Consider the following 15,294-nt stretch of genomic DNA (forward strand, 5'->3'; position numbering starts at 1 on the left):
AACACTGCATGCCTGTGCTGGTTTCCATTAAACTGCACAGAACGTATGTTTGATATATGCATTACTTGCATGCAATCGCTGCACATGTTGCACAGAGAATGCAGAGCACTTTAACATGCAGAGAAGGCCATGTGTGAGTCGAGTTTAATGCCAGTGACAATGAGGTATGGCTAAAACCTTGTTTTAGTACTTCATTTTGACATGACCTTCTTTTCTTTTTCCGTTTTAATAAAGATTGTGCATCAGAATCGAGTAAATATGGTAGTTGGTCATTCCCATGAATTGGGCATGGTATGGTTGAATACGGTGTTGCAAGATATCACTGTCAGTGCAGATGTTTACGTCTACATGTTCAGTAAAATGCTGTTATGCTATAGATAATGCAAATACGATGGTCTAGGCTCTATCTGGGGCTCCTTGGGTGAATAAAGTTAACTGAGAAAACAGACAGTGGCACCCACAGGTCATTGCTGTACGTTGAAGGAGCTAGTGTGGTTGTTATCAGCAGATACCCAATTTTGAGGAGGATGCTTGCAGTTCAGATTGTGGTTCATATTCTGAGGAATCTCCTGTGCTCTTTGTTATGTGACAAATTTCGCAAAATTGTCTAAAGTAATGGCCTTTTGGTAAAGCCGGCATGATGGTTAGGATAGTAAAAGTTATGAAATTAGCGGATAACAACCTTCAGTTATTTTGTATATTATAACATTACATACCAGAAATGCATTTTTTGCAGATAAGTTACAAATTGGAAATGCTTTTTTCTACATTTACTTACTACAGATCTTGGTAGTTAATGTTAAATTATTCCTTTTAGCATCTCACATTATTTATGTCCTTCTAATCGGAATATCTGACATCAAATTTAATGCAAACGTGATCCAAACGGATAACTGTGCACATCACACAGGTCTAGTGTCATCTACCAACAAGAAAAATATTATAGTTGAGATGCAATAGTGCAAATTCAGGAGACTGTAGCCTTAATTTTTACTGTCATGACTTTATCAGGCCTTCACATATGCTATCAACAGCTGGTTTTGGAGCAGTAAAATATAGCTACTGTTGATCAGCACTATTTTTATTGCCAGTGATTGAGTATATTGATAGCTCTTGTGGATCTTGATTCCGCTCCTGGTAACTGTGGTATTGCAAATCGGTTTACGTTTTGGACTGCATCCTAAAGAATTGGTATTTCTGTTGTTTTTTTTATGTTGGTGTTGCTCTTAGAACAGTGCAGAATGTGATTTGGGCAAGTAGTTTATCAATTGTTTCCTATTGTAAATCTTTGAATACCATGCTAAAGGTCTATGTAAACGTTTCCTCTAGTATAGGCTGTGTATTGGCAGCACACTGACTGTGCCATTTGCCGATTGTGATTACAATTTTTATATTTGACCTCTTTTTCTTTTTGAGGATTTGCCAGACACAGATTATTGCTAAACAATTTGCACAATCACTTCTAGATTGCACTGAAAATCCTTCGCAATGAATACCTATGCCAATAAGTGACCTTAGGTAAATGTTCTGTGTACTTATGCTGCATTGGCAAGGGTAGTAGTTTAATCATCATTCAGTGAAGCGTCTTGTACACTGCTGCACTTTGGCAGTCCTTTTTGTCTATACAAGCATTTGAATATACCGGAACTAACGTTAAAATTGATTGTGGGCTTAATGGTTACATTTCTCACATAATCTTTCTACTGCCTAAAGCTATTCTTTGGTAGTAAAATAGGCACAAAATGATCTCGCATAACTACTTGAACAAAGAGGTTAGGGGTATGGACTACTTTCCCTAGCGTGTTCACTTATACGTCTTGCTTAGGTACATTTCTTTTGCAGGCTGCGAGTGGGGAAAGCTCTCTTACTTACGACAACACATCAACATTCAAGAATGTTGATGAGCAGACAGAGCTTGTGCCTTCGGTTGAACTGCTGAATGCGCCGCCAAAACCTGGTTAGTCCTTGTCGTCTTGGCAGTACGCATAAACCTATCTGCTGCTTTACATGCTCTTCCTGACCCGTACACTTTTCTCTTTGCCCTGGCAGGCACTATAGCCGAGCGTGAGCATGCCAAGTGGCTTAATGCCGTGCCATTGCCAAACAACCCTTACAGCGTGGAAAACTTGTCGAGGCGTGCCAGTGAAAGCCGCCGAGACTCCTTGACCACTGCCAAAACGGGCTCGTCGTTCGACACACCACTCGAAGATGACAATGACGAAGACGGTTTCTGCTCACCTGTGCTGCCGTCTTCCTATCTACGGGATTACTACATCAACAATCCTAAGCTTGTGGCACAAGTGGAAGCCTCATCTATACGACGATCATCTATACAAAGTGCTAAATCATTGACGTCTTCTGGGGACCCTGAGGAAACTCTGCATTCTTTTGAAGAACAGGTAAGCCTGAAAGAGCTTGGAACAGAATTTATTGACGTTATGACTGTCAAGAGGATCTAGCGTCTGATATGGCCTCTTTAGCAATAACACAGCATGAAAATAAATGTGTATCTTCTAAACTTTAAGTTTATCAAGACAAACATCTTATTTGTCTTGACAAACATTAGATCATACCAAACATATCAAGACAAACATTAGATTCCTAACCAGTTCAGTGATTTACAACGGAAATTTCATCTCATGCCAAATTATATGCTGATGATGCAGAAAAGAAAATACAATAAAGTACTGAAGAAATGTTTTATTGCAGCAATAATTTATCTAGAAATCAATGAGAATTAGGCAAGTATCAGAATACTGAGAGTTTGAAGATATTGTACTGTTACTTGCACTGCCATCTGCTACTGCCATAACAGCAACTTCAGTGATTTGCTACATTTCATGAACTATATTTATGGTAGAAATAAGAGCTAATATTCATAGGTTTATTTCACAGCTGTCTCCCAAATTTTCTTTCGTGGGTTTGTTTGGTTTTGTAAATGAAGTTTACCTGGTTGAGGGGGAAGAGATACAGGAATATGAAATGGTCACACAAAGCTACTCACCTATGGCAGATTGTGAGCATTGCTAAAATGAAAGCAGTGAAAATCTTGCTCATCCAGCTCTTTCGAAATAGAGTAGGTCATTGTTACTGTTTAGTTCACATTACAGAAGTGTTAGGGCTTAATGACAAGAGTCTCTATTAGATGCAAACTGATTTCCTTATTTCAATTGTATTGAGCTTGGCTTTACCGTAAATACTGCCTTTGTCATGGGTACATCATACCAGCTGATGTCCAGATGAAGGGGCCTTCCTTTTGTCTGCTCCAATTGAATGTTTTGTAGAGTGAAGCCAACTTCTATACTCACTTTGCAAAGGTTTCTTTGCAGCTTTGGTCTTTTTTTTTTTTTTACTGCAGCTGTAGATGACATTGATTCTGGATGTGCAAATTACGGTGTAGCTCCTTTATCTGAGAAATAACCGCTTTGTTAAAGGGGTCCTGCAACATTTTTCCAAGTTGCCATGATATGGCTTCATTAAGGGAGCTTATTTCCTCACGAATCGACCACCGCAAAAATGTTTAGAATAAATCCAGTACGAGCGAAGTTACAAAGATTTGTCGCACGCTGTAATTGCTTTCTGTCTTCTTTCGTCCTGACGAAAGCACTCGAAGCTAAGCAGGGAGGGGTGGCACGGGGGAGCAAGGTACGTCACGCACGCCTCGTGACTTTGAGCACTTTTTCTTTCCTTTTTTTTTTCTTCGAACGTGTGGCGTACTTTCAATGCGATCGAACGCATGCGGGCAAGTGATGGCCTTTTGCGGTGGCCGCAGTAACTACTGAGCGTGCCATGTTCAAATTAGCCAATGCCGTGGTCAGTGGCAGTGACACCGTAAGCATCATTTTTGTCGAGAGAAGAGGAAGCGCTTTTTAGCTGACTTTGAGAATCTATTGTAAATCCCAAGCCGCGTGCTGCGCTATAATGTATGGCTCACGTGTTCTCGGGAGCCTCGACTACCGATCGGCAGCGTTTTCTGACCATGCTGAAAAAATGTTGCAGGGGCCCTTTAAACACAGGTTAAAAATGCCTGCATTAAAAAAAAAATTGTTTTGTCTTGATTGTGCCACTTGGGTGTGGCTCAAAAGGGTGATTTCACAGCGCTTCTGTGTGAACACTTTTTTTTTTTTATAGGTTTACTCTAGTCCTAGAAAGGCATTCCGCCGAACAGCTCATGTGCAGACACTCACAGCAGCTGTTAGCACTCCTCACCTAAACATCGAAGATACAACTGTGAGTTTTAAACTCTTTTCTATCTACTTCTTGCGTTTTAAAAACACTTTTTCTCAAGCATTTGTGTTTTTCTCTACTGAGTTTCTGAACTGAGTTATGGTGTTGTTTACATGTTGTTGTTAACACGTACCACAGTTGGATATATGATGAAAAATTGGCGGTGGAGCAGCTACATTAATTTGTGCCAAAAGCAGTCGTGCACACCATCCTGCTAAAACACCATTTTACTAGAGAATCACTCAGCCTTTGCGGAAAATTATTCTGAGCCTGCGTCAAAGACAGCGCAAAAATGAAAGCTTTTTTTTTTTTTGCTCGTGCTGACTTGCTGGTAAAACTGAAACCAGAACCTAAATGGCACTACCTACATCATCTCTGTAGGTCAATATAGTGGCCATAGCCATTTTTATAGCTGTTGCTGTCTGTTCTCAATTTGCTGTTTTTGCATTTTCACTGCATTTCTCTCCTGTGAAGATTTTAATTTACTGCTACTCTGTGGTCATTTTTGTGCCATATGACCTGCAGTTTTTTCATCGGATCAAAAGAAGCCTCAAATGTTGTTAAAGCACACATTGGTCAGCAGCGATTTCACTTAAGGGGAGACGCGGGTCTTTTTTTTATTTCTTTTATTAGCTGGGTGAACTGAACGAAATTTAACAAACTTGTCCCATTTTTTCTGCAGATTTCGAATCTCTAAATAGATTTTTGGTAGCTGCATTAGTACAAAAGATGCGCAATCTCTAAAAGCATATTTCTTACGGGAATTTTTGGCAACTTTGCTTTGTCAAACACAGAAACAAAGTATGTGGCAAGGCTGCCAGAGAGCTGGTTTAGCCGGTGATGCTAATCCAATTGTCTTCAACAAACTTTGAATGCAAAATAAATAGGACGTAAATGTGAGTGAAATTTTTTTGCTGCATACTATTTCTGATAATCGAGAATTATAATTTGGTGAACAACATTATAAGAAAATAAATAGCATCACCGGCTAGACCAGCTTCCTGGCAATCTTGCCACATACTTTGTTTTTGTGTTTGACAAAGCAAGGTTGCCAAAAATCCCCGTAAGAAATATGCTTAAATATGTGTCAGAAATTGCATATCTTTTGTTCTAATGCAGCTATTAAAAATCTACTTAGAGATTTTGAATCTGCAGGAAAAGCTGAATAAGTGTATTAAATTTCATGCCATTCACCCAACTTTTAAAAAACCATTTTTTAAGACCCACGTCTCCCCTTAAGAAATACGTTAGTAAAATATCGTGAAGTGGGGCCAAGTTGCTGCTTCACTACTGCAAGAAATGCCATTTAGCTTGTTACAGAACCAATGGCATATTTACTCACTTGTGCAAAGAAATGGGAAGTAACCAGTCTACAAAGCCAAAGCACATTATCATCGGAAAGTTTGTCCTTGCAGAGAACTTTCAGAGTCTAGTGGAACCCAGTACGGCAGAAAAGGTTTCAGGCAAATGAAGAAATATAAAAAAAGCAACTAATGGTGACTTGAAAAAATACAGTTAAGGTTGCCTACGTGGCAGTGATTTTTCACTGCATAGTCTTCGTTACACCTTGTTGTTTTCTCGGATGTTTTCTGCTCATTTTTATCAGCAGATGTGCATAAGAGAGCAAGTTAGAAATTATCAAGGCAAATGTATCCAAGCCTTCCGGTAGCAGGTTTAGGTTGTAAGTGCTTTGTCTGTGTTACATAAACATGCATAAATGGGCAGATGTAGTGTGTGGTTCCATTTACTTGATGCAATGAACGTGCAAAGTTTTTTAGAGATGAACTGGAGGTGCTCTTTGTCAGCTCTGTTAGGAGAGGTCAACCCTTGTTTCCTGGCCTCTTGATACCAGGGTTCCAGCATGGGTGCCTTTGATTCTGTCAATGGGACGGGGCGTCGGCGTCGAAGGTCTGAAGGAGAGGAGGAGTTGGGAGAGGAGCTGGGCAACCCATCATTGCCCTCAGTGCGGGAACTGGTGCTCAAGTTTGCCAGCCAGTCTGCTCAGTCAGCCATCGATGGCTCCAATTCAGAGAGTCTTCCCAGTCCGGGTCAAGAGTTTCAGGTTCGCCTTGGCTTTGAGTGCTGGCTTTGGCAGTGGGAATATGGGCAGAGATGGTACAAGTTGGTGGTGGTGGTAGTGCTAAGCCACGTGAAATGCTTTGTGGTGTTTCACTATCTGTCCGCACCCGTTACTAAACACATCTCTGCACAAGCTTGCTGAAAATCGCTTTCAGAAATTGCATCACACTCAATTCTGAAAGGAAATTTAGCATTTGATATAACTGAATGTGTGATGGTGATATGAGCACGACATTTCTCTTACTTCCCAGAAAGCTTAATTCCTGGAAACCGCTCCCTCCCTCTTTCGCTTTCCTGCCTCAGACACATCATCTCGCTTTTCTTTTCTATTTTTGGGGCACCCATGTCTGGCTTTGCTTAAAAAGATGCTTTTATTTTGTGGCAGACCTTTACTCTATGTTGCTTAAAATGTATTTACAACAGTTTCTGGTCACACCTCGGCAGTCTTCAGGCCTTTTTGTTTTGGGTGCACTTTCTGCGCTGGTAACGCAGAACTTTGGTCCTTGATTTAAAGTGCAGGACACATCACTGACACCATACTCCTTGATTTGGCAACATCCATAAGCCAGTTCCATTCTCTTATTACTTCAGAATTGCAGGCATTTACTTGGCTCTTGGTAACAGGCATGACACAATACTAGTTGATCGTCAGTGTGGTGAGAGTCATCACTTTGTCATCATCTTTACCCCTCTACCCTTCTAGAGAGAAGCAAGTTGCAAGTTTTATGGCTGGGTGGTTGCCAGCATGTTGTTTTGCACTTGTAAGGCATGAAAACTAGTTCTGTTTGAACAGTTCTTTCTTAAATTAATTTCTGTATAAAAAAAAAATCCCATTGATGGCACCGCTTGGCTGTCATTGCGTAGCATTGCCATGTGGGAGAGTATCGCAATAATGAACAGAAGCAACTCTGCATTCCTATGCAAGAACTTTGGTCAAAACGTTTGGCCATCAGCAGCTGATGACTCGGCCTATTTGTTAAACTATTTGTCATTTAATTAGCAGCCACAAAGCACAAAAGTGATACACAACATTTGCACTATGTGAACTCATGTGACATGGTGCATGAAATCCTCAAGAACTGGTTCAGAAACTGCAGCCAAATCAAATTAGACTATTTGGTTTTTAATGAATGTGTCTATTAACTTACTGGTCATATGTGTATCTGGTGGTGGTTATAGATATTTTTATAGTCTCTGTGTTGCCTACACATTTTTTTATTTCACTCACTTTTTTTTACTCGCAATAAATAGCAACACCGAGAACTTGCATTTTAGGATGCGTGACCTTATGTTGGTTTTATTTATCTTTTTGTTTGCTTTATTTATTTTTAGGATAACTAAACACTCATACTGAAGTTTTTGTTCGCCCCACAGAGCATATTTCCTGATAAGAAGGTGATCTTAGAAGAGAAGGCACTCAATGGCCAGGGGAGCCCTATTCAAAAGGAACGTCATCTAGCAGCTAAAAATCAAGATGCTTGGTCAATCAAAAAGGTAAACTTTTGTGTGACAATACTTCGCATTTTCATTGTTGCCTGATGCTTTGAATTATGTGGTGTTGTGTGTTGGTACTGGAATGACAACTGTTCATGTTTTAGAAACGACTTCAAGTTTTGTGAAATGTCGTGTGGTATTCTTGTCAGCAGTAACGTTCGGCTGGGCAAAATGTCAAATGTAAGGATGTGCTTGCCTATAGGGGAACAAAACAAGTCTAATTTACATGACAATTTTTGGGATAAATTAATGGGAAAGCTTTGTGCTGATATGAGGTGTATTCTGTCTACAAGTATAGTAAAAATAGGAAATGCATTTTGACTATCGTTCTGAAAATTTAGGACCTGATCATGCACGATCTGAGAGATGAGTTTCTTTTTGGAGGTAATAGATGACAAAGTGAAAGTGTTGTTCTAGCTTAGCAGCTGGAAAAAATTGAAAGGGAGCATGAGATGATTGAAAAGAACTAAAAGCATCCTGGTAAGCTTGTGTTTTGTCTACGTTGCTGTAGTGCTTGCTGTTAATAGATGTCTGCATGTGGTTCATGACTTGCAGGATTCTGATGAGCCATCAGTAAGACCCCAGGTCAGTCACGGTACCTGTTCAAAATATTTGAGCACACTAGCAAGCTTTGCTAATGCTAAATGCTCTCGCACTGCTGTTAACCTGAACATATTGCCCTTTTTCAGCCGCTACCGAGAAAAAGCCTGGTTCGTAAAAAAACACTTCATTCAATGTGTGTGCAGGTGCATGTTTGTCAACCGACTCTTAAATGACGTCTCTGTGTTCCTTGCCACTTCGCTGCTTTATGCAAAGACCATTTTGTTATGTGCATGATGTGCACATGCCTGTATGCACAGCATTCGTGTGCTTGTTCCTGTGGCCATATGCGTCGAGCATGTTGAGAATATTATTGCTTTTGTCTTTGTCATAAGTTTAGTAAACTACCTTTATTACCAAGTGCAAAAGCTTGATCATCTGTTTATCATATCAGAGGCTCGTGTTTTAAGCTTTACCTGGACATTTGTCATGGCCGCTTGTTTTCATGAAAGCTTGTCTTAATTGGAGTTTGCTTTAGCGCAAGTTGGTTTGAAGACTGCAGGTGTATAGGTGGTCAAAAAAGTGTCCCTCGAGCTTGGTGAAAAATGCGAAAGCAGACGCTGCTATGAACAGCTCAGCCAAATCTCGCAGTCGTGCACGGCAAGGAGAGTTAGAAGTGCAACACGAAGCTGCCATTTTCTCAGGCTCCCTCTCTTCATAGAGAGGCCTGAGCTCACTCCTGTTGGAGCTGTGGACACCTGCTGTTTGGCATCAATAGATCTTATTGGCTAATAGCCTATATAAATCAAGAGCAGCGTTTGGATCAGATGCGCTCCTTTCCAGGGCGTGCCGTCATGTGCCAGTGCCGCTCCCCATAGTCCGCTAGCATTAAACGGTAGCCACATTAGCATGCTAAAGAATCGGAATGGGAAAGAGTGATCACGTTTCATCACGTGTGCTCAAGGTCGTGAGGCGCACTGATGTAACTTCTTTCTCCCATGCCATCTCTCCCTTTGTAGCTTTCAGCGCGCTTGTTGGGACAAAAGAAAGCATATAAAGCGTGCGACAAATCCCCGTAACTCTGCTCATTCTTGACTGGATTTGAGAAGATTTTGCAGCAATCGATTTGTGAGGCAATAAATTCTGGTACTGAGACCGTTTGATGATTCACTTTGTGCTGGTTGACTTATGTGCTTTGAAGTGGACTGTGTACACAACAAAAAATATGTTACAGATGCAAGTTCCTTTGTTAGTTTCTTCATAGTTAGGTACATGTAGGGTGTTCCTGCAAGGCAATGTGGGCTGCTTACTGCATTGCCTTTGCTTTCTTCGCTGTGATTGCATTCATTCTCATTTTGATTTCCAATTTTTCTTTTAATATGGAGAATCTTTAGTCTTATTCTAGGAAAAAAATTGGGTCCTACTTTTAAGGAGTAAGAGAACAAGAAATCTACAAATGTGCCGTAAGATGCTAGTGCGCATCACATGTAAAGATTTTTAAGTTGCTGTCTTCCACTCCACTGGTTGTTTTGGTAAAACCAGGCGTTACAGCCCTGAAAAAACTTTCCCATAATAAACCTTACAAGTTTTTTTTTGTGACAAGCAATGCTATCTTTATAAGAGATTTTGACGGCAGTGCCATGCATCCAAAGCCAGTATGCTCACCAGTTTTCCATCTTTCATTTTACTTTTACGTTTATGTGCACACACTGCATGTAGTGCACTGGTGGCTCTTTCTCAATATTATGCTGCTATCCTCTTGCAACACTGCTTCTTGCACATGCAATGCAAGTAACTTTGGCAATGCACATGGTATGTGTTATGCATTTTCTGTCATGCTGAGTGTGCGCTTGAATATCCTCTTTTTATGTTTGAACAAAAGTTTTGGTAATGTGCCTAAAACTTTCAGTATGATTTAAGATTTTCAACATAATTGAAAGCATACTATTCATATACATTTCCCTGATCTCTTACATGTTTTCTGGCAAACAGGTGAATTTGGTGAAACTATACACTGGGAACAGTTAAAAGAAACTAGTTGTTGTCATTGCTTGCAGTGCAACTTAGCCCTAAGCAGCTGTAATAAAAAAAAAAGGTTGTCGTTCTCGTTTTCTCTAACAGGTATGTAACTAAATTCACATGCCAGTCTATGCAGTCTAGAAATTCAAGTGTGCAAAAGGAGCAAGATTGGCGCAAAAATATGCCTGATAACTTTTGTCTAATAACTTTTTTTTGTAACAAAAAGCACACTGACAAGTCAAACATGCCACAACAAATGAGTCGGCAAGTTTACATGCTTATGCATACATATACAACACTATATACTAGCAAATAGAAAAACTAAGTATCAATATCTCATTAGACAACAAGATTTATTCTCCTGTTGGATGAATGTTTTGGGCTTGTTTTCTTGTTCTTCAGGTACACAGCCTTACAGCACGCAGCTTGCCTCGGGAGTTCAGGGAGCACGCTCAACGAAATCTTGTTCCACGCCAGATGAACCGCACTGTTGTTACATCGCCCGCGTCCCCACCTGCTTCAGGAACTCTATCTGAACAAGTGTTCCAGCCCCAGCCACTGCAAGTTCCAGCAGCCAACAACAACAACAGCAGCAACAATAATAATGTTTCAGGTTTGTCACAACTTCTTTGTTGCTATCTGGTGCTTGTTGCATCGATTCAGTGGTCGGAGCTCGTGACAGCTCAAGAGGAAGTTGCATGTTTCATTCTTGGCTGCACCAACTGCTACATTCTGGTTGAGTAAAAACATAGGAACACTTGTGCTTAACTGACAACTGGTGCTGAGCTAACAACTAGTTGTTAGTTTACCGCCTTGTCCTGCGGTTTCCTTTGTCATGTGTTGCTGTCTTCTGCGCTGCCTTAAAAAATGAGCGGTAAGGTGGTGCTCTTTGGATTGCCACTAATTCAGTTAGACGAATACTTGAGCAAAAATGTCAGACTTACTGTTTACTCTTATAACTTCTATCATTAGGAATACTTATGAGATGATGTGTTATCACTGCACTGGGCTGATTGACCTGTGAAATCATATGACAACCACTTCTGACTTTGCTAACATGTGAAGTGGCCTTTGCTAGCATAAGAAAAGTTGCTTTCAGTTTTGGTTGTGCCTTGTGATGTTTTAACAATAAGTGGTATGATTAGTAATTTGTCCAACATTTGATCAATGAGCTCTCGTACTTCACTTACACAAAAGTAACGCCTCGCATCAATTTTTACCTTTAGCCTTATGCAGTCACGGCAGATGCTCCAAGTACTCCATGCGGTCATCCTAAATTCTCGGCAGAAGTGGCCATATTGATTTTTTACAGCAGAATGATCTATGAAAGACAATGTAATCTGTTTCAAGCACTCTTAAGATAACGTCCCCTATTTATCATTAAAGTAAAGCCTAACTGCATTGTGCACGAAATTGAAATAAAATGTAATGTATCCCGGACGAGCCGACGTCATCCCTGGGTGTTTTTATCTTAAATGCCCGAATGAACCCAGCTCATTCATGACCATGAAAGGGCTCTACGGAGTCACCGTTAAAGGTGAACTGACTTCATGGTCACTTAAAGGAGGTTTGTTTACTGTACATGTGGCATTCTAATTGGACTGTTCCGTATCTGTCACTGTTTTCCAGGCACAGCAGCCGGGGATGTCACACCTGGTTATGCCTCCGATGAGAGTTCTACGAGCTCGTCGATGGGTGGAGGTAGTGGGGTTCCTAGGCATCCCTCGAGCAGCAAGCGCCGTCCTCGAGTTGCCGCTGCTCGTGGAATTCTCCAACGCAGCTCCTACTGGGACCGCCGGGTTGAACAGGGACTTCTTTCAGATAGTTCGGTTACTGAGGAATTCCCTCCACTCCATGAGGGCCACCCCGACAAAACCACAAAGTCCTAAGGGTTTTGGAATGGCGATTGTGCTTTGCCTTGCCATTATGCCATTTGCACATGTGAACGCCAACGTATATTTCGGGGTATGCCACTTTTACATAGTTATTTCTCATTATACCCGGTTTTTTGTTTTTTTTATTTTATTAAGTCTTGACGATTTAGTAAAGAAAAATGCTGTTGATTCTGCTTGAAACCTTTTTTTTTCTTACTTTTACATGCAAATGTGGCATATCATTATTATCATCCCTGAGAATGGGTACTGACAAGTTTTGAGGTGCACTCCCCACATCCTTCCTTTTTTCTTTTTGATTTAGCGCTTTCACATAGCACACATTATCGTTTCTGTTGAAAATAAGAATGATGACACAATGTCTAGCTTTTTTTTTACATTTCCTAGCTTAGAGCATTCCATTGTGTAAAAGCATCATTGTCTGTGCAAAATTTAGGTTTTGTCAATGCGTAAGATATATTTTTTTTAGTGATAAAAGTGAATAAGATAAATGTCCGTGTTTTGTTGTATTTGCCAGACTGCTTGTGCCAGTGTGATGCAAAATGTGCGGAACAAATTATAATTGCAGAACATGTCTGCAGTGTGTTGTAAACATCCTTCCTTTGATTGTTGAATGTGTCTTTGGAGGGTTGCAGTATTTAATGAGACTCTTTGCTTATTACTGTGTCAAACTGGCTAAGCTGCATTCATTGAGGAGCGTTGGGCCTATGTATTGGTTTATGCCAGCATAGGACATCATTTGACCATCACCTAATGGTCATTTCCTGCCTACTGTACTTTCATTGCACATGGTTACTTTTATGAAAGCCCATTCAGAAAAAGTATCCTAATGTATGGCTGACTGTTCTAAAACAGTTTTGCCGATCGCCTCGTGTTGCATTGCCTTTGTGCAAGTGATTTCAAACTTTTGAACTGCATGGATGTTGCTGTGCTGCTATTGTCCCATGATTATTACTTGTGCTTTATCATTGTGTGGCGTCAATATTTATAGAACAACTGAGGCCACAGCTTCGCACAATTTTGCTCTCGTCGCACAAGTCTCCTCGTAAATTTCACATGAAGTGTTACTAATTGCTTGGCTGCTGTGTGCTTTTAAACTTGTTCATGCCTGCTTTTGATTAGCATGCTGTTGCTGTGTTTTGCACAAACCAGGTTTCATTAGCATAATGTTTCTTTTGCACCTGCAGTATGTGTAACATAGTGGCTATGAAAGGGGCAGATTTGCAGTGGAGGCAGGTGTGAAAAGGATGACTGGCAATCTAAGTTTCATGTTGTATTTGCCAATGAATTGTGTATTAATTTTGTTTAGCCCTGTGAATGTGGCATTTCATCAACTGCAGAGCAGTAGATGATTTGCAAAGGAGTGAGACTATGTCATCATTATGTAACACTTATTTGTTTGTTCAGTACAGCGATCATGACTTGGCATGCCTTAACTGCAGGAGTTACTCCTTAGTGGTTCTATCACCCTTGCAGCAGAGAACTGTGAACTTGTCATGATTCAGTCATATTACTTGAGGCAAGTGCATAGCACTCGTTTGTTTCAAGACAATTTGCTGAAGTTAGAAACTAAATTGGTTAGAAGTTGTGTTTTTTTTTTCTCAGTGCCAAAAGAATAAGGCTGACAATTTGTAAATTCTGGGCTTTCACTATACTTTGTTCAGCAGCAGTTAAAAAATGGAAAAGGCTGACTTGACTATATCTTTAATTATTATGCTAACTCTTTACTTACTGGTAAAGGGCTACATAGTTTGGTGCTTACATTGTGGACATTAACTAGCTAATCACTTTGTTCACTGTTTTCATGGCCGCTATGAAACATGGTAGCTATGTGCAGCTTTTAGTGATCGATTTATTGTTTTCACTTGTTTCACAGTGTAGTGTGAGGGGTGTCTAGTGTGCCTACTTGCCTCAGGAAGGTCTTTATAGTATTTTGTATGTATTTAGGCTGTAAAGAAATTTATACATAGATATATATATATACACATATATGTACACCATATATACACCCTGTATGTATACAAAGATTAATTGCCTGGGAACTAACAGAGGGTTCAGGTAATTACGTGCTAAAGGACCACTGACAGATATGTTTTTATGTATTGATTATTGAGCACACAGCTAGTCAGGGTTAGTGTGTGTGTGTTTGTGTGCCATAGCAACATTGCTGTGGACATATGGCAAACATTCCAGACATGGCAGGCAACGCATGCTGCTCTTTTTCAAGTGTGTGCCCTTGCCTCAATTTATCTTCATCTGGGCTGTTGCCTTTACCACGATGGAAGGCATTCACATTCCTGCAGTAACACTTTGTTCATGAAGTGCCTTTCGGAATCTCCTCATCAGAGCTGCACAGTATTTTCACCATGCAGGCACACTGCATGTACCTGTTATCTTGTATTATGTTTTCGCTCTTCTCGTTGTGCTGTTGCACACACCACTTTTGATTGTGCATTTGGACAATTCCAGAATGTATTGTTTGTGATAGTATTGTTTCAACCGCCTCTGATCATGCCAAGGCAGCAGCATACCTGTGTTTAAACACATTGTCATTAACTCTCCTGTGTAGACTGGTTGCTAAAATTTTTTTTTCTGAATTGTGCCTTGCACATTAGCTGGGAACAAAATCGGGCAAATCTGCTGTTTCAATTTTGGCAGTACGTTTTTGCTAACTTGATGCTGTGGATGGTGATTGAAGGCCTTTGTACCTCTCGCCTAGAGCTTCCTAGCCTTGCTTGATTTCACAAAAACAAGCTTTTTTGGGGCTTTTATTGTCCTTCACCCCTTTTGATCATGGCAGCTTGGAATAGCCGTCCATTCTAAAGTTCTTTGCTCTTATCATGAGTGTCCCGTGCCTTCTGCACCTTTAAGGGTGCCTGCAAGTTGACACAACTGTTTCAAGTGAAAGGCTGCAGTGTACAGAACCACTTCCTACAATGTGTTGGTGCCAGTGTGTGACTGTAAATAATCTTGCACAATCTGCAGTGGGCGGTGTATTAAATAAACACTGTACTTTTGTAGGCTGTTGTGTACTTATCTGTAG

The 15,294-nt window shown here is 40.4% G+C and overlaps 1 protein-coding gene across 3 annotated transcripts in view; it reads left to right on the forward strand.

Annotated features, from left to right (window-relative positions):
- LOC119388120 (uncharacterized) overlaps nt 1–15,268 on the forward strand; it is a 96,779-nt gene extending 81,511 nt beyond the window's left edge. For all 3 annotated transcript variants that reach the window (XM_049413824.1, XM_037655755.2, XM_037655762.2), the window contains 9 exons: nt 1,843–1,957; nt 2,050–2,399; nt 4,132–4,230; nt 6,080–6,289; nt 7,681–7,800; nt 8,356–8,385; nt 8,490–8,510; nt 10,762–10,972; nt 11,989–15,268. In XM_049413824.1, the coding sequence (XP_049269781.1) occupies nt 1,843–1,957; nt 2,050–2,399; nt 4,132–4,230; nt 6,080–6,289; nt 7,681–7,800; nt 8,356–8,385; nt 8,490–8,510; nt 10,762–10,972; nt 11,989–12,248 (1,416 nt within the window). In that variant the 3' untranslated portion in view covers nt 12,249–15,268. The remainder of the gene's footprint in view (nt 1–1,842; nt 1,958–2,049; nt 2,400–4,131; nt 4,231–6,079; nt 6,290–7,680; nt 7,801–8,355; nt 8,386–8,489; nt 8,511–10,761; nt 10,973–11,988) is intronic.
- Nucleotides 15,269–15,294: the final 26 nt, after the last annotated feature.

Source organism: Rhipicephalus sanguineus, chromosome 3 (genome assembly GCF_013339695.2).
Source record: "Rhipicephalus sanguineus isolate Rsan-2018 chromosome 3, BIME_Rsan_1.4, whole genome shotgun sequence".
NCBI lineage: Eukaryota > Metazoa > Arthropoda > Arachnida > Ixodida > Ixodidae > Rhipicephalus > Rhipicephalus sanguineus.